Here is a 24,090-nt window from a genome sequence, read left to right as displayed (position 1 = left end):
CAAATTGAAATTTTTTAGAGTTAAATTAATTTTTTATATTTTTAAATTATTTTGATGTGCTGATATGAAAAATAAATTTTAAAAAATAAAAATATATATATTATTTTAATATATTTCTAAATAAAAAATATTTTAACAAATAATTTCTATCACAATTCCAAACACACTCAAAGTCACATCAACAACCATTAACTTTGACTAATTTTGAAAGTAAAGTAGAAGTTATGTTTCAAAGTGTTTTTTCTCGGAAATGTATTAATGTTTTAAAAATTTAAATTAATTTTTTTAATTTTTTTTAATTTTTTTATGTGGTAATGTAAAAAATAAATTTTAAAAAATATATATTATTTTAATATATTTTTAAATAAAAATAATATTTATGATACTCTCACGCTCATTGAAAATCTGGCCACACATCCAAAGATTATAAACCCTCGTTCACTCATAAATAAAGAAGGCCCTACCACTCGAATTGATTTCTGCATTCCTGACGTGTTCTTAAATTTATCTTTAATTCCAATATACGGCTTGTTGATTGAGTGAACAGTAAAAGATTTAAATTGGAATTTTCTTCTACAATTTCATAATGATTTTAAGGAATTTTAATTTTAGTCCTAAGAGTTTTAATAATTTTATATTTAAAGTATATTGTCTTTTACCAATAAATAAATATTATATTTATCACAGCTATGATAAAGATAATATATATTTATTTTTAAAATTTAAAATAATTTTTAAGAAAAATTAATAAATTGTTCCTGCCACATCTTTTCAAAGAAGTCGTACGGCAAGACCCAAATCTATAAAGTCACAAATGAAATATGAAATTTTAAAGTTGTAGATAATAATTGTGATTTTTTAAATTGTGTTATTTTTTAAAATAATTTAGTTCAGATTATATTAATAATTTATTGACTAATTGTCAAATTATCTTGAAACTTTTATCGACAAAAAATTAGTTTCTGATTAGAATTTTTTTCTGCACTGTCACCCTTCCATCATATTCAATTTAATTAAGTTTTTAGTTTTTTCTTTTGAATTTTAATCCACATATTATGTTAAGGGTGTACGTACTGCCATATTTATTATTAATAAAAATTTAATTTATCTTTAATATTTATATAATATTATATTAATAAATCTAATATTTAATTTAGGAATTTAAAGTAAAGGCAAAGTTCATGGGATAAAAATATTTTGTAAAGAAAATGATAAAATTGTTATAATTATGATATTCGTATTGCATCAAAGCATTGTTTCTAAAATGTTCATGATTAATACTTTCTTAAATACTAGACATTCACTAGAGTCGTAGAGACTAATATATATTATGTTCTTTTCTTTATGAAATGAAGCAGTTGTTCTCATAAGCTGAGTTATAAAGAATGTCCAGAACTAATATGTAGGTGTTTGTCATAAGATATGTACACTAAATTGACCTGCATGAGAATGTCGTATAGAGATATCACATGTGTCTTTGGGAATGCTCACGTGATAGTTGTATAAGTAATCATTAGACTTGAGATTACTAAGTTATCTTATATAGGGAGTGTTATGTTTTGATCTTTTACATGTTATCCTGGTAAAGGTAACAAATGAATAGCCATTAGATATAATATAAATTATATGAAGGTTTTTGAGTGATCAAGAGAGCATTCATCACCCTAGTTGAATTAGAAAAAATATTCCACATGTTCTCAAATAATATTAATTGTTAAATCCTTACACAATGTGGAATGAGATTTGAAAAAAAAAATTAAATCTTATTTAAATGATCAATGACTATAATATTGCAAATAAATATGATTTAACATGACAAACACACTTCATATTAAAATATCTAAATCAAAACATTATTGATGAAGTGATAATAATTACACTAAGAAACCGATCACTGAAATGTTAAGTCAAACCACTTATGACTTTTCTAATATTTGGGGGATCATGGCATGTTATTAGACGGGTGCACTTGATATTTAAATATAAATTAATCAATTATTGAATTGATAATAAATTTATTTTTTTGATTTACTTAATTCTATTTATTTAGAATTATAATTTATATATGGACTAACATATTCGGAACATAATGAGTCGTATATATTAAAAACTATTAGTTAGAAATTAAACTGAGATAATTTATTAAGTATGATTTGATTGAAAATAATTTTAGAAATTAAATACTAGAATGTATTTAATTCAGAGATTATAATTCTAGTCCTACAATAATCAATCAGAGACTTTATTGATTAAATATTTAAAATCATTCTTAAATAATATATATATATATATATATAATATTTAAATGCAAATATATACTTTGACATTTAAAGGGTTTTTAGAATTTCTATAAATATAAAGTTATGTCCTTTATTTTTTTAATAGTTTATTTGTTAAAAAAAACTATGTAAGTCACAAAATAAAAAATTAGCATTCTCAATATAACAATCTCTTTTTTTTTTTTTTTTTTTACGTAAGAATCTAGGAGTTTCAAGAACTAACGGTAAATTGGAGAAGAATATGTGGAAGGACAATATTAAATAACTTGTTTCTACCTTTTCCAGTGATCACATTAAAAAATCATAAAGAATAAAGGATCATCTGCTTTATCTGCTTGCATTAGAAGCATGCAATGAATAATGGAGGCAGAGAGGTAGCCAAGCAGTCTGGGTCTGTCGGTCCTACGTATTCACAAATCAGCTGACCATTTTTAACTCTGAAATTGACACAACTTTTTCTACCTTTTCCAGTGATTCCATCTTCTTTTCATTTTCTACTATTTGTTCACACTTGGAATTTGGAACATTAAGAAATGATAGAGTTTGGATTTTTGTTCGATTTTTTTTTATTTCTTTTCTTAATTTTAAACTTGAGATAAATAAGAAGGGTTTTGAGGTTTTTTTTAAATTTTATTTTTTAAAAAATTTTATATTTAGATTATTTTAATAGTTAGTTAGATTGTATTTAAATCAAATAAGTTGATACGGTGATATCAAAATAATTTTTACATAATTTATTTTTAAATCCGAACTAAATAATAAGTTAGGTTACAAGTATTTTTATGTTAATTTCATTTGTTTTTTTTAATTTTATCCTTATATTTTTTTAATTGATAAGGTGGGATGCTTTTGGACTGACCATGTCGATTGAATCACACCAAGACAATTCTCACACAATTTAATTTTAAACTCGAGTTAGATAAAAAGTTGATTCGGGAGTTTTCAAGACTAACCCATAAATTAGATTTAATAAAAATCTCAAATAATTTTTTATGAGCCGAATAGTTTAATTTTTTTTCTAAATCAGTGATATTCTAACTATTAAAAAACGTTTGGCATGGCACATCTTAGAAATCTTCTAAAATGTGAATTTTCATCCTACATTACCTCCGTGGCAAACGCATTTTTCAAAATTAATTTGCAAGAGTTCAAGCAACATGATCATTTTTTATTTTTTTTATTTTATGATAGTAAAAAGAATGTCTTTTAGTGTTGAAATGCAAGGAAGCAATTGCCGAACAAGGCGTAAAGTAGAAGTCACGTGTGACTGTAGAAGGAGTCGGCACCGGCACTCAATTTTGGCATACTCGGGCGTTGCAATATTGCTTTTCCCGAAAAGCAGAAAGGCAGCCTTTGGAGTCTTCCAATAACTATTGGGACGGCCGTAACCTTTGCCTTCCATCTTACCTCCACACCACGAACCAATCCCCGCCCAAACCAAACTCCAAGCCTCCTGTTTCTTTTTTTTTTTTCTTTTTTTTAATATATATAAAAAAGAAGCTTTGCTACCTTTCCTTTCCACAAAATTATTGCATAGCCATGGAAGGTCGAGTGAGATGTCATAATACATTGAGAATCCCTCGTTGAAGTTCATGTATTGCATAATTGAGCCATAATCTGACGTGTAAAACTCTTTTTTATTTTTATTTTTTTACATAATTATTTTATCAGATTATTTTCTTAGTTGTTAAAACTTTCTAGATAGATTTTATTTGTCATTATACTTTCAATAAAAAATCATTTTTTAATAAGAATTCAGGTCTATAGCTAGTAAAAATAGAGTTTAATTTTTTTTCAAAACAAGTCAAAAAAGATTATTATTATTGAATTAATAATTTATTTAAAAACTTTTAAGCTATGTATGTTTTAATTTTTAAATTTTCCAAGTGTTTTTGTGTTTCTACAAAGTTAAAAATTATGCTAGTCAATACTTGTCTAATTTTGTTTTTTTATCAAAGCCACTTATTTTGATTTCAATTATATCATTTTAGTGTTTTTCTAGATATAAAAGGTTATTTCAGGTATATAATGATAATTCAAATCATAAATTGGGATTTTTTTGGGTAAAAATTAAATTGAAAAGTATTTGACTTAACCTTTTAACAACATATCAAGTTTTGTATTTTTTGGTGAGTGATGGATTTATTCCCTAACTCTATATTTTTAAAGTAGTGATTTAATCTATAAATTTAAGGTGATGAATTATTCATATTTGTATCTTTTCAGTTTTATATCTTACAATGATGAGTAATAATATTCATTTATACGAGTGACATGATACTTTGCAATATCCATACCTTTTTATTTATATAATACCTTTGTTAGAGTAATTTATTTGGATCTCAATTATATTATTTTAATGTATATTTGAAGGGTTTTTCAAATACACAAAGATGATTCAAATTATGTATTAGTAACTTGATAATTATGGTTATCATAATACCATTATTAATTATTGATTCAATGGATAGGTATAAATAAGCTCACTTCATAATTGGTTTGTTTTCCTAGCTAGCATTGGTTATCAAACTCTTGATAATGTGATTGCTACTTCAAACCTAACTAAATAATGCAGAAAAATTGGGGAAAAAAAACATTTAAATTTACTCAAAAACATTTTGATGCTTGTCTTCATATGATTCCCTCGAAAGCAAAAACGTTTGTCCTTTCCTTGTTCTTCTGGAGGAAAAATGAAGAACACAGCATAAACATGGCTTTATTATTAAAGGGGCAATTACCCTCTCCTCGTGGGGGTCCTCCACGGGCCATATAGCCTACCAAGACAAAGCGTCCTGGACTGAGCCCAGAGGGTCCCAGTGAATATAAATATCAGTATTTTAGCATAATTTTAAGATAAATAAAATCCTTAAAAAGCACCGAAACACAACCATCGAACGGCAATAAACAAGCCTGTAGCAGTGTCCTGATTCTTGATGTCATCAATCCTCAGAAACTGTGGGCCCTTTCTGCATTTATGAAGCGGTATCAGATCTTATAGGATAACCTTGCACTGTAGGGGTGCCCTGTAGGGTCATGGATGCAATGGATCAGGACTTTCAGAGGTTTCTGATGAGGGTGGTTACAAGCGATTGATTGTTTTGAAAAAAAATTAATTTTTTTCAATTAATATATATTTTTTAATACTTTTAAATTATTTTAATATACTAATATTTAAAAAATAATTATTTAGATATTTTCAATTACCCCTGAATCAATGGTGACCTATTCAAATATGTGCTTTGCTTTTGCTGAAAAAAATAATAAATTAATGTTCAAAAGAAAGAAATTCAAATGCATGGATTTCAAATATTTTTTATTCTAATAAATATATTAAAATTGACATGATAAAATTATAAAAACAATCAATTTAATAATATGAATTGATGATTTCTAGCTTCACAGCATGTTCATAGTCTTAGATTTGGAAATTCCGAGCTTAAATTTCTAGCATGACACACCTTGGAAAACTTAGAATATCATAGCAAATTCTCTCTCGTGAATGTATGAATAGATTGCATTGTTTGGCAACGAGAATTATTTTATTCTGTCACCAGGCTATCAACGTTGACATCAGTCTATTTTCCGAATAGGACTACAATTGACACGGCTAAGGGAATATTGTTCCGTGACCTACCATTATTCCCCCCCCCCTTTTTTTGTTATTAATATAAATATTTAGAGCAATTTGCGTGTATTTTTAATTAATTTTATAGACTCTAAAAACAATCAGCTTTTAGTAGTATGAGAAAACTCAAAATTATTAGAAAATATACTCGATAAGCTATATATTATAGTTTTATTTTTTCTTTTCTTGCATTGATTGTTTCAGAAGTAGGGTGATTTTTGTTTTTGAATATATTTTAGTTGAGAAATATCAAATTAATCCTTTTTAATGGCTCTGGTTTCTTGCTGGATTATCTGATTTAAATCATCCAGGGAGACTTATAAAACACACAAGTGTCTTGGGATTTGTACAAAAGAAAATCAATTTACGTGAGAAATCATCAGTACTCGTGAGTATCCAGCAAGAAAGAAAAAAACCCTTGACAAGTCCCAGCTTCATCTTCCTCCCTCTTTCCAAGTTCCAACCCACGAGATGAAAATCTCCGCAGACCCAAAAATCATCACTGTAGGCTGCAGCCCATTTACCACGTCACCGTAGAAGAACCTTACAGCCTAGCATACACTTAAACCTCAATCACGCCCTCCCACGTGTCCTTCTCACCAGCTGCCTCCCTTACTCTCCCCCCTCCCCTCGTATAAATGGCCCACTAGCCCTTCTCCCATTACAATCCATCCCTCTGAGAAAAAGGAAGCCTTCACTCTCTACTCTCTGGTATTTACCCTCACCGATGGCTTTTAATTACTACTTCACCACTCTGGCTTTTCTCCTCTGTTTTCTTGCCCCTTCATTCGCGGCTCTGGTTCAAGAACAGCCTTTGGTGCTGAAATACCATAACGGCATCCTCTTGAAAGGAAACATCACCGTTAATCTAATCTGGTATGGCCAGTTTACACCAATCCAGCGGTCCATAATCGTTGACTTCATCAACTCCTTGAACTCTAAAGGGGCCCCACTTCCTTCCACCTCGTCATGGTGGAAAACAACTGAGAAGTATCGTGGTGGCTCCTCCTCGCTCAGCGTAGGCCATCAAATCCTTCATGAAGAATACACGCTCGGCAAAATCTTGAAGTCCCAACATTTGATAGCTCTGGCTTCGAAAACCCATTTCACCGTTAGCTCTATCAACGTAGTTTTGACGGCAAAAGATGTTGTCGTTGATGGGTTTTGCATGAGCAAGTGTGGCACTCACGGGTCAACAAAGTCCGGCTCGGGTCGGGGCACGTACATTTGGGTCGGTAATTCTGACCTCCAATGTCCAGGTCAGTGTGCCTGGCCATTCCACCAGCCAATTTATGGCCCACAAACACCACCGCTGATAGCACCCAACGGAGACGTTGGTGTTGACGGTATGGTCATCAACTTGGCCACTTTGTTGGCTAACACCGTTACCAACCCCTTCAACAGTGGGTATTTTCAGGGCCCACCCACCGCTCCTTTGGAGGCTGTTTCGGCCTGTACCGGGCAGTTCGGGTCCGGGTCGTACCCGGGCTATCCTGGCCGGGTCCTGGTTGATAAGGTCACGGGTGCTAGCTTCAATGCTTATGGCGTGAACGGAAGGAAGTATATGTTGCCTGCTATGTGGGATCCACAATCAAGTGCATGCAAGACACTTGTGTGATGGGTCCCATCAAGGTAATCACACGTGGCGAAGGCAAGGCAAGGCAAAACCTATGTAGTTGTTGGAAAAATGTAAGAGATAGGGTTTTTTTTTTCTTTATTGTACACTTGATGGGGCCATGGGCTGTTTGTCGTTTCGGGTGACATGTAAATTCTCCTTATGAAAGAATATGGAAAATGCAGATGAGAAAATAATATAATAAAAAGAAGTTAAATAATGTATAAAGTGGGATTGGCTTTGGATTGAAGGATTCCCATGGAGGCTTTAATTTGTTTTTTCCAACTTTTAGGAAAGGATGAAAGGGGGGTTGCATGCCATGATGCTGGGGGCTCGGAGACCATCATGGCAGCTTTAGAGGAATGATGAGAGGTTCATCTCTTTGCCACCGCCATGAACATGTGGTGGTTTGATCACCGATGATCTCATGGGGGCCATCTGCACGGATTCCGACAAGAGGATAAGATCAAGCACTGTGTGTAAATATAATACAAAAGACGTAAAAGTGAAGTCAATGGCGTTCTCGGAATTTGAACACCTGTGCCAAGGAGAGAGGAGAGGTTGATGTTTAAGCCTTTTTGCTCTGGGATTATTCCTGTCTTTTAGTATGAAATGGTTCATTCGAGGACTGTCTGCCGTGTTTCTTTGTATGTCTCTGATTGTGGTCATCGGAGACTTGAAAGAACTTCCAAATGTCACGGCAATGACGTGAGCTCACGATGAAAGAATTTCCAAATCTCTACAATTAAGAGACCGGAAACCAAATTTTCAAGTTTTGTTTTCGTGTTATAATCTATTTTTTAAAGTGCTCTGTTTTTTTAAATTACTGTTTGCTTGAAAAGCTAAAAAATTAATTAATTTAGGTATTTTTAGATAATTTTAATTTATTAATTTTAATTATTATTTATTTTAGAAAAGTATCATTCTAATGCATGCATTTTTTAAAATATTTTTTCATTATAATACTAAACATAAGAGATCGAGGAGGGATTTGGTGGATTTTAATTTTGATAGCTTAATGTTCGGCCCCCTTAATTAGTATTTTTTTTTTTTTGGCAGAGATGGAGGTGTTGTTTGTTTTTAGGTAATTTTTTAAAATAAATTTTTCTTCAATTTTTTTAAAAAAGAATATTGTGAAAAACTGCAGTACAAACGTTGTGTTGATGTAACTTCGAAGCAGAACTTGTTAGCCTTTCGTCTGATAATTCAACCAACCAACCAAATTAATTAATCCATTTTATGCCTTCGTTAATTTTGGTATGTACGAGAGGCTTGTAAAAAGCATTTGTCTGTTTCTCAAGCATGCAAGAAAGATATTCTTTGCATGAACAACAAATCTTTGCCCTATCAGTAGAATGATAAGGTACTCTATACAGTGCATAGTTCTGGTACAAATGATAGTAGTACATCATTTGTCCTATTACTATTACTATTATTATTATAAAGTGTTTTTTATTTATAAATATATTAAATTATCATTATTATTATTATTATTTGTAGCGCAAAAACAAACTATATCTACGAAAATACAGTAATAAGTTTGCATGCAAGAACTCAGAAACATTTTCCACCAATAAATTAAAATCATACCTTGTCTTCTACTAACATCATTCACAGGGTTTAAACTGCGGTGCAAAAAACAGTAAACAAAATCATACCACCATCACTTGAGATCTCGAACAGAAAAATCTCACAGAAAAATGGAGGCTTCATTTAAAGAAAAGACAGAAGCAGCGAACGGACCTAACAAAACCTACAATATTGCAACCAGAGGAAGCTTTCAAGATAGAATATTTATAGGCAGTACACCCAAAACGCAAGCAAGAATAATGTAATTGTCTACCATGATCAAAACAAAGCTCCATTTTCACATTACACCATTTCAACCCATGCAGGGAAACGTCTTCTGTTCATCCCACCCAAACATTAAAATATGTGAGAAGAAAAGAGCACAAATTTTGTCGGATGTATCTATCTGCTGGCAATGCTGTCTCAAGCAAGATCATACTTTAGCCATAGGGGCTGTAACGCATTGGCATTCTATATCTCATTACCTTCCTGCAGTGCAAAGGAAATATGCTAAATGAACAACATTGATCCTCAAATATCAAATGAGAAAAAAGCATGCGAGGATGGTAGTAAGAGCCTAATCACTAAAAACTTTGAATGCAATTTTTTGATAGCATACCCATATCCATAAGGAGAGAAGAGATAAGGAGGCATAATTGCAGCCCTGGGTGGAAACCCCATGTACGGGCTGGGTCGACGAGCGCGAAACTGCTTCATCCCAGGTACATTGGTCCGCTTAGCAGTTACCTGCAAAAGCAAAGCCAAAACAATAAGAAGGAAGAAATCAATTTGAGGTTGAGAAATACTTTAAAAAGAAAACAAAATAGAACCTACATCAAGGTTAAGCAACTGAAGCTATCAATTGTATAGGGAGAAAAACACAGAATTTCTTTACCTTCAACTGGCGGCCATGTAATTCAGATTCATTTAAAAGGAGAGCATCCTGCACAGCCTCTGGCTCAACAAATTCGACATATGCATAACCCTTTGGTTGGCCATACTTGTCAGAACGGATAGTGACCCTATTTACTGTCCCACATGCCTGAAAATGCTGCTGCACTTCTTCAGGGGTGCACGCATAGTCCACCTGCAACCGTGTTCAGTTAGCAAGACAGAGGAAGCTGTGTTGCTTCTTGGAGTTAATCATAATGATCTTCAAGACAACTCTAAGTTTGCACCAACACCTAACAAATCCCTTACCCATTATTGTATGCCAATAGTACAAATTGAATCCCAAAAGGCACCTATCCCATCAATATGTAGGTGCGGCTTTAACAATTTCATTTGCTTTATTTTTACAGCAAACCAAACAACAAAAGTAAGGCAGGTAGAAGATTGATTCTGTCCCCAGGTCGAGAAATCATTTATGCAACAAATGCAACACAAGCCACCAGCCAAATAATCCACACTACATGCATTTGACACTAAAAACAATTCTTTGAAGGTAAATCAGATAATAAGGAAAAGAGGCCTCACATTACCAACAAACACTGATCGAGAATCTACTTCCTCTTTATTTCCTTGAGATGCAGTAGCAGAAGCACTAGGATCTAATTGCACATAGAAACAGTAAGAGGAAGAAGGAGAAAGACATGCAGAAACAATTATCAATTATTGCAGTTATTATTCCCACTCACCTTCCTTCAACCAATAAAAGGAGGCGTAATAAAATATCTTAAGCAATGGAATTTGGAACGGTATCAGACAGTTCACCTCTCTTATGAACTTAAGAGACAGGTCTTTGGAATATTATCAATAGAGAAAATAGACAATGGTAAATAAATAGAGCCATTCAATAAAAAGAAAGTGTTCGATCCAGATCACCAATGTGGAATACCCTTGTTAAGTTTTAAGTGGAGCAGCTAAAGAATCACTGCAAAAAAACGTGACATAATACTCTGAAAATATTTCTAGCCCTTATAAAAGTCTATAAAACATTCTCATATCAAGAAGGGAAGTTTTCCAAAATCATAAATTTGTTGCATTTCTAACTTTCAAGTTTCAACCACCTAACATCTTAACTAGCATATATGTATTCTCCAGATATCTACGTACATGCAGCCAAACTTATCGACATAGGCAATACATTTCTAACCCTTCTCATTACAACATTAAGTAACCAACATATCTTACAAAACATCCACCAATCAAAGGCCATCTACCGAGCATAAACGACCTCACCCTAAAACCACAAAGACACAAATGTGTGACTTCTAAGCTCACACTAACAAGTCTATCCAAACCACAATACCTCATTATTCTCCAATCTCCAAAAAAACCCCATCTATCACAACACTAATTAAAAGAAAAAAATCCCAACAGAAAAATTGCAGGGAAAAAAAATCATAAACCCTTTTTGATAATGAAAGACAAAAATAGAAGAATAAATCATAAACCCATTAAAAAATAACAAAAACCCATTTGACTATAATTGCAAACACCCAAAATACACAAAAATATATGCATAAATATATATAGTTACAACCTTGAACAGAACCCATTTCCTTCTCAACCTTAGCCTGCATCTCACGAAGAGCAGCAGCTTCATCTTCCATCTCCTTTAATCTCTTCTTCATATCATCAAGTTCCTACGGATTTCAATCATAACCCAACATTAGATATTTCATTTTCTTCTAAATCAGAAACCAATTAAGAGTTTTTGTGCTTAGTATCAGTAAAAATTAAAAACCGATCCAAAAAATAAAAAAGCAAGAAAAATAAGGTAAGAAAAATACTGGTACTGCTTCAGCGGTCTCCACAGCGGCCATGTCCACATCGTCACCGTCCATTCTGTCCCTCTCTCTCTCTCTGTCTGTGAGAAATGAGAGCGACACTCAATTCTTGATGCCGAAATTTTATTACTATAAATCTCTCCACTGTTGCTTCGTTCACCGCTGAAAAGGAAATTTAACAACATGACATGCTAGGTTAAGTTAATTATATTTTAGTCCCTCTAGTTTGTCAAAACTAATAAATCAGTTTATTTAGTTACAAAATAATTAAATAACCCGTTGACAATTGTTAGCAATTCGCATTCAAGGGTTTTTTTTTCCTTTTCTTTTCAAAATGCATGTGCATATGAAGGGTGTGATGTGTTCTTAGATATGTGATCATTTGTACATTCAATTTACAATGCTCTATTTATATATAAATTTTGAATAATAGAAAAGGAGATTTATCATATGAAATTTGTTATTTATGTAAAAAAAATTATAATTTTATGGAGAAATATGGTATAAAACTCATCTTTGAAGAATTGGAATAAAAACTCTAAAACATAGCTTCTTGAAAAAAAATTGCTAACATGTGCACTTCCATGAGGCCTTGTTTTCAACTTTGTAAAACCAGGCATTCTTCGTGCTTGTTTGGTGTTGATTATTAGCTTCGTTTCTTAATGTTTGATAAGTAATGTATCAATATTTTTTTTGTTTGTTTATATTTGAAACCTGATTTTAAAAAAAATAAATAAAGATATGATAAAAACATAGTATTTTTGGACTCAACTAAATGTTGAGCCTATAAATATATGGATCTGGTGAGCTATCAGACCCATCATCTCTGAACTCTATCAAGTGCTGAGCCCAGACATGTATGAATTTGGCAAGTTTTTAGACATATCATTTCTAGATTCAGCCAAACAATGAGCCTATACATGTATAGGTCTGATGAGTTGTTAGACCTATCATTTCTGAGCTTAGCTAAGCGTTGAGTCCATACTCTTTTTAGCTTCGAAGAATCTTAAGTTTTATGATTACTATGATAAGTTAGAGATATTTTATTTATATTTTAGCTCATCCTCTCCATAAAAAAGACAGATGAACTATAAATACACGAGAAATTCTTTAAACGAGAGATTCAGAATCTGGATTCTCCACTGCATATTTATTTTTAATCTCTCTAAAACATCATTGTATTTTTCTCTAGAAAAGATACTTACTGAAACATTAAGGATTCTTCAAATTCACCAACAAGGACTTTTTGCAGGTATTAGACATCAATCACTAGTCATCTTAGTTATGAAAAATAGAATAGATTGTCAGAACTAAAAAATTTACCGATTATTCAATACATAAACCTTACCTGCTAATTGTACTTGTTGGGACAATATCAATAACTACAACGTTAATGTATGAGGTTTTTTTCATAGATTTTATATCAAAAAAAGCTCAAAATCTTAATAGCTACGCCACAATTCAACTTTAAAGGTTTGAGAAAGAGCTCACATATGATCTTCACATAAGCTAAGCCAAACTAATTCTTAAACTACCAGTCTAAGAGAAAACTCCCCAAACCTGGACAAAAATGCTAGCAGGTAGATTGAAGAAGGTAGATTTTCGTTTCAAATTTGATAATATATTGGTTTCTTAATTTATTTTAAAAAGTTTATATCATAACTTATAACGTGGCTTGATGGTTTGTGTTGTATCTCTTAATTTATAATATTTAAGTGAAATTATAAATGACTAGAGAATTGCAAGAGCTCATGTATTATAATAGCTCAATTTTTCTTCAAGAACATATCGAGAAATTAAAAATCATAAGGGGAAACCAAGCCCGTACATCGTTGTTGATGGTAAACCCTTTGTAGATTTTGTTACAAAAACATTCTTCGCTTGAGAGTCACAACTGCTGTCAAAGAAGATGCACCGGAAATGATTGATATGATGACAATATTAAAAAAACTATTTTACATGTCTTTATTTCTTAAAAGATGAGAAGTCAAAATAAAATGATTCAACATCCTTCTTTTTTTTTTTTTTTAGAAACATGATTTCAATCACTTAGCCGTATAATGACAAAGAAATTTTTTATTAAAAAGTAAAATTGAAATTATATTTTTTTAAATTATATTTTTTAAAAAAATTATTTTTTTATGTTTTCAAATTATCTTAATGTGCTGATATCAAAAATAATTTTTTAAAAATAAAAAAATTTATTTTAATACATTTCTAAGCGAAAAATACTTTAAATTACAACTTTTACCACAATACCAAACATGCTCAAGTCTATAGAACTTCTTGACATTTTTTTCTTAAAAAATAAAAATTCTAAAAATATATTTCCCATATAATTTCATAATTTTTATTTATTTAATTATTTGTAAAGTTTATATTAAAAAATGAAAAAGGGAAAGAAAGATGATAAAAATAAAAATACCAAAGAGTGAAATAAGAAGTAGAAAGAAAAAGAAATAGGACCATAATAAGCGAAGACTAGAGAATATAATGCAAAATTATGCAAATAAGGAAAAGAAAAATAAATATAGATTCAAGCAAAATTGAAAAATTATAGAAAGAGATCCTTTTTTAAGAAGAAAATAATTCTCATTTATATTTTATTTAGTTTTTTAAAATTTATTTTTTTCACATTTAGAAAGAGATAAATTCATTGAATCATGAAATTTAAAGTGAAAATTTAACATCAAACATTAGCTTTAATTGGATTGAGGCTCATGATATTGAGGAAGCACATTTAAAAGTCAATTAAATGAGAAAACTTACTTAAGGAGGTCTAATTAATTTGTGTATGCATTTTAGGAAAAAGAAAGTGAGGTTTTCTATTGTAAAAATAAGGAAATTTCCTTACCAGAGTCTTAATAAATTAGACATAATTTTCTCTATATATATACAAATTAAGCAATCTTAATGTCTAAAGAAAGCTAAGAGGGAAGTCTAAAGCTTTAAGTTAATGAATTTTTAAAATAAGTTAATATGATCAAGAAAATAGGGTTAGAAGTTGGAGGTCAGAATCCATCAATTTTGATAATAAAATCATGAAATAAATAAAAGCAAATTTTGTAAAATAAAAGAGAGGAGATTAAGAAAGAGACCATGACTAGAACCGATAAAAAGGGGTTAGTTTACAATTGAAAAGGAAAAGAACTAAGAAGGAGAGAATCAAAAGAAACAAGATGTTGTAGTGGAGTGCTTTTTCAAGTGATTCTAAGCTAAATAGTTTTACTCTTATCCTTAATTTTACTTTGATGTTTTCTAATAAGAACATGATTTATTTCATATTCATAATGAACTAAGTTTTATTTTCCTAAGGCTTTGATGTGGTGTAGTTTTGATTATAGAATTTAAATTCCAAGCTATTTTATTTTTATTTTTTTTCTTCGTGTTGAATGTTTATCCTTGATCTTATTGCTTACAAATTTTAGCCTATTATTATTAAATTTATTGAATCATAATGATACCAAGAGATAATTTATGATTAGAAGTTTTTAGAATTAAAAATAATCAATTGAGTGAAAGATAAAGATATTTTATCATGATTAGTGTGATTTTATATTAAGAAAAATCTAAAGAAATTAATGAGTCTTCAAGTAATTAATTTATATAAATATATGTTAAATTATAAGTGGAGATATTTTTAATTTTATTCGAGAGAAAATATTGAATAATTAAGGGATATTTTCTTTTCATCAACATGAAAATTTGAAATTTTATATCAAGGAATAATAAATTATGTGGAATTAGCTACGTGAAATTAAAATCTCTAGATTTATTTTTATTATCTATACAACTTTAAGCTCTATTCTCTACTTTTTTAATTTAGTTTCGTCAAATACTTTATTTAATTTAAGTAGTAAATTCTATAGAAATCTTTGTTTTACATCTAAATAGTAAATAATTGAATAAATTTTAATATTCAATAACATAATTAGTCCTTGTGAGTTTGACACCTTTTTCTTCAAAAACTTTATTATTTGTTGTGATTTTGTTCTTTTACAAATAATTATCACACCACACGACAATCTCTCCCTCTACCACAATCTCTTTTCTCTCTGTCTATCTAGATCAATCTCCCTCCATGAAAAGATGTGAAGTATGCTAAAAGAAAGTAACTAAGAAACTTCTTGATGAAGTCATTAGAACTTCATGTTATAACTCATTTTCACCTTGATATATTTTCAAAAATATAAAAATTCTAAAAAAATGTCTTTTCCATGCAATTTCATAAATTTTAGAAGTTTTGTTTATTTCATTGTGCGTAAAGTTTTATAAAAAAAAATAAAAAAGGGAAGAAAGATGATAAAAAGCAAAGATAAGAGAGTGAAATAAGGAGAAAAAAAAAGGGGGACCAAAATGATGATAAATCAAATGTTATAATGAAAAACCATTCAAATGAGAAAAATAAAAATAAATAGAGATTCAAGCAAAATTATAAAAATTATGGAAAAAAGTGAAAGTCGTAAAAACACTTAAGAAGGGGTTGAATTAGGTGCTTAATTGAAATTTTAATTACTTAAAAATTTAATCATTTAACACTTCAAAAAGCCAAAACAAAAATTTAATATAAAAAAGCACAAAGTAAATGAGATTGAGATTAAGAAAGACACACTAAATTTATAACGGATCATATAACTGTATACTCCAATCCTTAAATCATCATTCAAGTATTTACTAACAACACACGATTTTCTTTACGAGTGAAATCTTATCAAAACATTAATTTTTTTATGGGTTCAAAATGAGAAAACATTTCATTTTAATTTTTTTTTGAAGGATCAAGATTGAAACCTTTCAATAGGTCACAATCAAATTCTTTTCAAGTGATTCAAGTGCCCCTTATACTTTCATAATGTATTATATCTCATAAAGATTTATCACACTTGACAATAAAAAAAAAATTACAATGAATTGAACTCAAGTCTTTATGAAAATGTAATTTAGCTTGAAGTGAACAAGTAGAATTTATAGGTAAAATTCAAGCACTTAGTCGTTACTCTTAAAAAATAAATAGGAGTTCAACATTCTAAATTTCTAAGGTGGGTTATTTATAAGGGTGATCATTTTTTGTTTGGTTTTTATCCAAAAAAAAGTAACCAAACCAAATTTAAAAAAAAAAACCGAAACCAAACCGAAACCGGTTCAAACCGACCGGTTTCAGTTCGGTTTGGTTCGGTTTTTTAGAACAAAAACTGGTTTGGCTCGGTTTTTTCCTGTTTGGCTCGGTGTTTTTGGTTTTTTTTCCGATTTGGCTTGGTTTTTTCTGGTTTTTTTTTTGTTTAGGTTTGGTTCGGTTTTTTCAGTTTCAGGCTTATAAAACCGAAACCGAACCGAACCAATCAGTTTTTTCAAAATTTTAATTGGTTTAATCGGTTTTTTTTCACATTTCGGTTTTTTCGGTTATTTTTTTCTTGGTTTTCTCGGTTTTTCAGTTTTTTTACTCACCCCTAGTTATTTATTAAAAAAACAGCCAGGAGACAATTTTTAGAGAAAAATTGTTATTTATGATAAAAGTTTTGAGTGCAAAATAAGTTAAACAAAATTTAAGATAAGTTAACTCTTGAGTATAAAAAAAAGTTAGGTAGGACTCATCCAAAGTATTACTCAACCATTTAGTTGGAAATAAACAATAAACTTTTAGTATGATTAAAATACAAAAAGTTATTTGATCAAGTTTTATTCTTTCCATTGGAAAAGAATAATAATGCCGAAATATTTTTATATATATGGAATGGAAATAAAAATTCTATTGGATAAAAAATATTTTTATAATATCAATTTAGGCTATATAAAGACTTGATTAACTAAAATTAAGTTTAAACATCTTGAGTACAGTTTGCATTTAAAAAACCTATTTTGCTCTAATTTGACATAGTAGAAAAACCTGTACAATATTAAAGCTTGACATGCACATTAAATTCACTAAATTGTTGTTATCATCAAAATTATTAGAACCATAAATGCCAGAGACTTTAGGTGATACAAACCTCATGAGTATAAAGAAATCTATAATCAAATTAAAATTATTAGAACCATAGGTACTCTATACAGACTTCAAATATGTTTTTTTTTCTCTTATCTAGATGAATTACTAGGCGTATCATATATGAGTGGAAAGTTTGACATGACTTCAAACCGAAATATATTGTGAAAATTAATTTCAAATAAATTAAATGCTTTTTTAAAAAAAGATTAAAAATGATATTTTTTTTAAATAATATTGAAATAACAATATATTGAATCAACACAAACTTTATGGTTTAAACTGTCAAACTTGTGATCTAGGTGAGTTTAATAACTTTAATTTTCTATATTATTTTTTACTTACTTAATTATATAATAATAAAAATAAAAAATAAGAAAAATACATTAAAGGATGAATTGGAAAAAGAAAAAATTGAAGGATCAAAAAAGGACAAAGTTTAGTAAAAATAAAAAGGATGAAATTAAAAAAAATATAAAAAATAAAATTTACCCAAAAAAAAAAAACAAAAGAATGAATGAAAGCTGGATTCAGAAAGATTTTATTCTTTCTTCTTAATCACTAAGACATGTATACTCTTGTTTTACTTGTGCGCACATTTTATTCTTAAACAAATCCATTTGTTTTTGGAAAAAAATAAAAGATGTAAAGCTCGAACCCGTCACCTTGTTAAACACTCGAGTTACAACATGAATATATAATAAAACATTTAAAATAATATATAAACTTAGGCATCAACCGGAAACGCGGTGTAAATTGTGTTCTATAAAAATTTAATTATTTTTATTAAAAATTAATTTTTTTAAATGTTTTTGATCGTTTTGATGTCCTAATCTTAGAAATAATTTTTAAAAAATAAAAAAACATCATTTTAATACATTTCGGCATGAAAAACAACCACAATCACACTCCTAAACATCATCTTAGTTTGCTATTCATATAAATACTTAAATTCTTTTAGATTTTTTAACTTTAATAATAAGTTTCATTATACAACCAAACATAATTTTAAAAATTAAAACAATACCTGTATTTGTTATTATAATGTATAGTTATTTTTAAAAATATTTTTTAATTTAAAATATATTAAAATAATAATATTTTAATTTATTTTTAATTTTAAACATTAAAAAATAAAAAATATCTAAAAATCATAAATTTAATAATGAAGAATAATTTAAAAATAAAAATTATGACAAACATGCACAAAATAAGTAACTGAAATTAGTTTAAATAATGGAATTGAAACGAATATCAATCTATTATAGGTTTTTAATTAAAAGCGATAAAAAAACACAAATCGGATTAATTTAAGTTTTTGAGATTAGGTTTGGTTTTTATAAATTTTAAATCGGTGCAACCCGAAAATCGAAGTTTATAGAACCCTAATTCGTAAAATAAAACTATAAAAGCACATCCACGTGCTTGTTTGATGCGAAACCGAAAAGCTGATTGCTAATCCCTATATAAGAGGACTCTGGGAGGAAAAACATTCGGATCCGTCGTCGGATAAACGCTAACAATGGCTCAGTGTATGAGAACCACCTTAAACCCACCCAAAACCCTCCTCCGCAACCCCACTAAATCCTTACCAGTTTCCAGTCCCTTGTTTCATCTACCAAAATCAAAGAAACACTCAAGAATCTCCATGTCACAACAAAATCAACAAGAATTGTCCCTGGATTCTCTAATCAGCAGCACCCGCAAAGAAGAGGTCCTTGGTGCCATCAAGGGCTCTTTGTCTAATTGTCTCTGGGAGACCAATCTTCTTAAGACTGTCCCTGGTCTCAAATCCAAAGTTAGGGGCAAGGTAATCGTAATTTGATTCTCTTTTTTCTCTTTACTTTCTATTACAATAATACCAATAATGTTGTGGGTGACCAATAATCGTAAGATTGACAAAGTTGATTAAGCAGTTTGGTTTCTGTTGTAGGTTAGAGATATATATGATGGCGGGCATTATCTTGTTTTGGTCACAACGGATAGGCAGAGCGCATTTGATAAAATTCTCGCTTCTATTCCCTTCAAAGGACAGGTCTGTTCACTAGAACCCGTGTTTGATTAAACTCGAATATAGTAAATATGTAAATTTTGTTGGAAACTTTTTAAAATTCTTAGTATCTTACTTTCAGGTTTTAAATGAGACCAGTCTGTGGTGGTTTGATAGAACTCGGCATATAACCCAGAATGCTATTGTATCAGCTCCCGATAAAAATGTCACAATTGCGAAGAAATGTTCTGTTTTTCCTGTTGAGTTTGTTGGTAAGTATGAGTTTTTGGGTGTTTGAGGTTGAATATGGTGATTAACAATTTAATTGATTTTAATTATGTTGCCAATTTGTAGTTAGAGGTTATGTGACTGGAAGTACTGATACGTCACTATGGACGGTTTATAAAAATGGTGTCCGGAATTACTGCGGCAATGCCCTCCCAGACGGTGAATTTCCATTTCATCGGTTGTCTCCTCTTTATATATTTATACATATGCAATAACTATCAAATGTTGTAACTGATCCATTACTATTTTACAGGCTTGGTAAAAAGCCAAAAGCTACCTTCAAATATACTCACTCCAACTACCAAAGCTGATGATCATGATGTTCCTATAACCCCTGAGGAGGTTCGATCTTGTATGCCAATTTGGACTTCGGAAAGAATAATGCTAGTGACACTAAACTTTTGTTACTAAATTCTCTTACTAGCTGTGGAATTTTCATCAAGGAAAGTTCTTGTCACAATAACTCATTGCCATCCGAGTTTCTGTCACGTAGCTGATTTATGGGATTTTATTGTTTTGGCCTTATTTCAGCTTCTTTGCTTAGTGGTCCATCTCGTTCACTTGCCTTTACTTGCAGATAGTTAAAAGTGGACTGATGACTGAAGCTGATTATTGTGAAGCCAGTAGTAAAGCGTTGAGCCTGTTTGAATATGGGCAGGTGAGTTTGTTTTTTCAACTTATTTTTTTTTCCTTGTGTGGTCTTGTTTAGTGAAGCCTAATGGCTCAGACTGTCTTGAGGCTTCATGAATCAACAATTAGAAATTATGGAACCGTGATGATCCATACAAAACCTTTCTAGTAGCTCCATTTAGTATCTTTACTAATACAATTTACTGGATACACAGTTTATTTTTATTTGCAATATCAGGAATTCTGTTGATCCCATGGGTCACTCTCTATGACTACTGAATGACTTTACCATAGTGGCATGCTAACTATCGTATTGATAAGACTACAAGTTTGTGAGGCTAGCAGATCAGTTTTAGCTGTTATGTAACTTCAACTGATTCTGAATTCAAATATGACTGTCAGTGTTTCCTCTGAAATCCTATTTGCAAGGAGGCATTTATTCTTATTTTGCTCATGCTGCCTATTACCTGATGGGCTTTATAATTGCCATTTAACTAGCTCAATGATTTCTTTGGAATTGCAGCGTGTGGCTTTAGAGCATGGCTTGATATTAGTAGACACAAAATATGAATTTGGAAAGGGCTCTGATGGCTCAGTTCTATTGATTGATGAGGTATGGAACTATATGCACTATAATATTCATGGTTCTCCCACATTCTTTGTGATAGCTCACGCACATGCAGTAAGTCATGCACCCTGCACCTAAAAAATTGTTGTGTTGTCTCGTCTTGAAATTTTAGGTTCATACACCTGACTCAAGCAGATATTGGATTGCCCATTCTTATGAGGAGCGGATTCAGAAAGGCCTCGAACCTGAAAATGTGGATAAGGTGTGTTATTGGGTTTTAAATGTTTGCTTGTTCTATCTCCACATATTTGTGTGTCCATTTCTGAATAAATGTCTAGGTATGCACCATTTATCTTCTCAACTGTGTTTGGAGCATTGTTATGGACTTTTTTTCTTTACTTTCTGGAAGCATGATTATACCTGACTTTATAAAGATTTGACGTTTCTTAGGAGTTCTTGAGGTTATGGTTCAAGGATCACTGCAATCCTTATGAAGACAAGGCAAGTCAACTTAAAAAGTGCAATTACATTTGCATCAATTGCACCTGTTCTCAAATGCTAAATGTCTTTTGTCAATGCAATATTTAGGTCCTCCCTGATGCTCCTGAAGATCTTGTTTGTGAGCTAGCTTGGCGGTAAGTATTTTATGTTATTGGACCTTTATTCAGGTCACTATGCACAGGGAATTTAAAGAGCAAGATAGTTACTGCTAAAGGGGGTTCCGAAAACCTCAGAAATCCAATGGTCTATTTCCAAAAATTCTTCTTCCAATTGTCATATATTGTGAGTTGATGAAAATGTCAGGAGTATTCTTGCCTATAACCAGACAAAATATGTTCTACTCCACCTTAACTAGTAAGTCTTTTATGTTATTGGACCTCTATTCAGGTCACTATGCACAGGGAATTTAAAGAGCAAGATAGTTACTGCTAAAGGGGGTTCCGAAAACCTCAGAAATCCAATGGTTTATTTCCAAAAATTCTTCTTCCAAATGTCATATATTGTGAGTTGATGAAAATGTATGTTCTAACCACCTTAACTAGGATTGTTTCCTGACTACCAATCTAATCTGAAACTCCCCTGTTCTCTTTCATTTAATGGCGAGAGCGGATTACACTCCCATTTAGGTCAAAGCATTTGTCACAGTAAGATTTATTGAGTGCAATGGGTTGATACTGACTGGAATTTCCCCATTCCAGTTCATTTCTTCATTCCCAGGATGAAAATTGACTTATTGCATTCTTTATGAATGGATTTCTTCATTCCCAGGATAAAAATTGACTTATATTTTACTGTGTAGTTGAAGTAACCACTTATATTGTACTGGGTAGTTGTTTCCTGGAACATAATGTCCAGTTTATCAGGATTTCTTCATTCTTTGTGATCACTGTAGTGATTAATCCAAGGAAAGAAGCTTTTTAGCTGGTCACACCTTATATCTGGCTGGTTATAATTGCTTGTTAGTCATTGTAACTAGTTCATATTTGAAGTAACCACTTATATTGCACTGTGTAGTTGTTTCAGCTGTGTGGGCATATTTAGTTCTGATCATTATGTCAAGCTGCCTTCTGACTGCAGGGTGCTAATTCCCTATATATTTCAATTCTTTATGAATGGATTGCTTTGCTGCTTGGTCTGAATATATAATAAAAGTATATGATTTGGCTTGAAATTATATTTCCTTTTATAAAGTATGTCAGTGCCAAGCTGTGTGCAAAATGAGAAACCAGAATTGAAGTCTGAATATTCTGGCTAAACATCTTCTTGCCAGCCTTGATTTTTCATTTATTGCATCCTTTTGGAAAGCAGAGACTAATATATTACATGGCTATAATACAAGAAGTAGAGTCCGTACACACCAAGCATATGTAATTTGTTTATGCTGTCTTGCTGTGGAATTTCTATTTCAAGGTTGTCCTGACAAAGTTGGTTTCTAAGTTTTATTTTATTTGTAATTTCTGACAATACTTGCAAAACTCACTCCCAACAATTTTCATGCTTCTTTTGCCATCATGTTTCATGTTAGTTGGCTGACCCTTCCCTTTGGTGATAGGTATATTTTCTTGTATGAGACAATAACAAAATCAAAATTTGAGTTGCCATTGACAGAGGTGAAACTCCTTTTCAGCAGACATTTTTATGCCAGCAAGCAATGTAACTTGTTTTTCTTTCATGCTTGTGATGAAATTGACAGAATTTTGCCTCCTCCCTGCAGGAGCCAATACATGATCGGATCTCAAGAAATGTTGAACTAGCATTATCATCCTTACGGTGAACTTGAAAAATTGGAGGTCGCTTCTCTCTCTGCTCGAAATCATACCAAAGAGTTGATCCAAGCTCTCTTCTTTTTGACATTTTTCACTGGCATTTGATCATGTCTCTCTTCTTTTAACATTTTTCACTGGCATTTGATCTTGTGTGGAAGTAGACAGATCTGCAATGGAGCTTTTCCTTTTGGGTCAATGTGGTTTTGGTGGGGCAGGCATCAGAAAGTGAACCTTGTGATTCCAGGAAATCCTGATAAACTGGACATTATGTCCCTAACAGGAGAAAATCTTAATTAGAAGATTGTTCATTAGAAATCCTGCAGTATACGCTGGCATTGTGCATCATTCAGAATCTTAATTTTGGTGAAGCAATTGGTTCTCATGCTGGTTGACATCTGGAATGGTTGTTTTTAACTGATTAAGTGAATTTATGCCTTCGTGCTAATCCGAAGACTGTTATGTTGCAATATGTTTTACGCAGCTTAATTATTTTTAAGCTTCCTCCACTGTCCAGCTGAAACATGCTGAACGAAAGGAGGGATGC

General features: G+C 30.9%; 3 protein-coding genes across 5 annotated transcripts; 2 read left to right on the top strand and 1 right to left on the bottom strand.

Moving 5' to 3' along the window:
* Positions 1–6,256: 6,256 nt before the first annotated feature.
* On the top strand, positions 6,257–7,769 carry LOC133671386 (protein EXORDIUM-like 2). The gene has a single exon (XM_062092146.1). It carries the CDS (start codon positions 6,632–6,634, stop codon positions 7,520–7,522), a length of 891 nt encoding a protein of 296 aa, XP_061948130.1. The 5' UTR covers positions 6,257–6,631; the 3' UTR covers positions 7,523–7,769.
* Positions 7,770–9,209: 1,440 nt separating this feature from the next.
* LOC133670421 (polyadenylate-binding protein 2-like) lies at positions 9,210–11,981 on the bottom strand. Its single transcript, XM_062090909.1, has 6 exons — positions 11,824–11,981; positions 11,574–11,676; positions 10,565–10,638; positions 9,984–10,175; positions 9,708–9,835; positions 9,210–9,577 (listed from the first exon to the last, which is right to left on the bottom strand). The coding sequence occupies exons 1-6, from the start codon at positions 11,875–11,877 to the stop codon at positions 9,529–9,531; spliced, it is 600 nt and encodes a 199-aa protein (XP_061946893.1). The 5' UTR covers positions 11,878–11,981; the 3' UTR covers positions 9,210–9,528.
* A 7,239-nt stretch (positions 11,982–19,220) lies between these two features.
* LOC133670359 (phosphoribosylaminoimidazole-succinocarboxamide synthase, chloroplastic) lies at positions 19,221–24,013 on the top strand. Of its 3 annotated transcripts, none has more exons than XM_062090845.1 (13): positions 19,221–19,613; positions 19,737–19,838; positions 19,936–20,065; positions 20,148–20,240; positions 20,335–20,423; positions 20,659–20,739; positions 21,235–21,324; positions 21,452–21,541; positions 21,730–21,780; positions 21,868–21,914; positions 23,333–23,390; positions 23,495–23,570; positions 23,712–24,013. In XM_062090845.1, the coding sequence occupies exons 1-12, from the start codon at positions 19,326–19,328 to the stop codon at positions 23,552–23,554; spliced, it is 1,179 nt and encodes a 392-aa protein (XP_061946829.1). In that variant the 5' UTR covers positions 19,221–19,325; the 3' UTR covers positions 23,555–23,570; positions 23,712–24,013. The 3 variants fall into 3 exon arrangements, with proteins under 3 accessions (XP_061946829.1, XP_061946827.1, XP_061946826.1); XM_062090843.1 differs by having other exon boundaries at positions 23,708–24,013; XM_062090842.1 differs by having other exon boundaries at positions 23,495–24,013.
* Positions 24,014–24,090: the final 77 nt, after the last annotated feature.

The sequence above is a fragment of the Populus nigra genome, chromosome 13, assembly GCF_951802175.1.
Source record: "Populus nigra chromosome 13, ddPopNigr1.1, whole genome shotgun sequence".
Lineage (NCBI taxonomy): Eukaryota > Viridiplantae > Streptophyta > Magnoliopsida > Malpighiales > Salicaceae > Populus > Populus nigra.
Note: the sequence above shows the minus strand (reverse complement) of the source record. Positions and strands in the feature narration are given on the sequence as shown.

Excerpts from the sequence above, each read along its gene's own strand:
- LOC133671386 (XM_062092146.1), top strand. The coding sequence starts at position 6,632 with ATGGCTTTTAATTACTACTTCACCACTCTGGCTTTTCTCCTCTGTTTT.
- LOC133670421 (XM_062090909.1), bottom strand. The coding sequence starts at position 11,877 with ATGGACGGTGACGATGTGGACATGGCCGCTGTGGAGACCGCTGAAGCA. Across the intron at positions 10,176-10,564 it reads GATCAGTGTTTGTTGGTAAT|GTGGACTATGCGTGCACCCC; the intron begins GTGAGGCCTCTT and ends ACACGGTTGCAG. Across the intron at positions 9,836-9,983 it reads TACATGGCCGCCAGTTGAAG|GTAACTGCTAAGCGGACCAA; the intron begins GTAAAGAAATTC and ends TTGCTTTTGCAG.
- LOC133670359 (XM_062090845.1), top strand. The coding sequence starts at position 19,326 with ATGGCTCAGTGTATGAGAACCACCTTAAACCCACCCAAAACCCTCCTC. Across the intron at positions 20,241-20,334 it reads CGGCAATGCCCTCCCAGACG|GCTTGGTAAAAAGCCAAAAG; the intron begins GTGAATTTCCAT and ends ACTATTTTACAG. Across the intron at positions 21,542-21,729 it reads AACCTGAAAATGTGGATAAG|GAGTTCTTGAGGTTATGGTT; the intron begins GTGTGTTATTGG and ends GACGTTTCTTAG.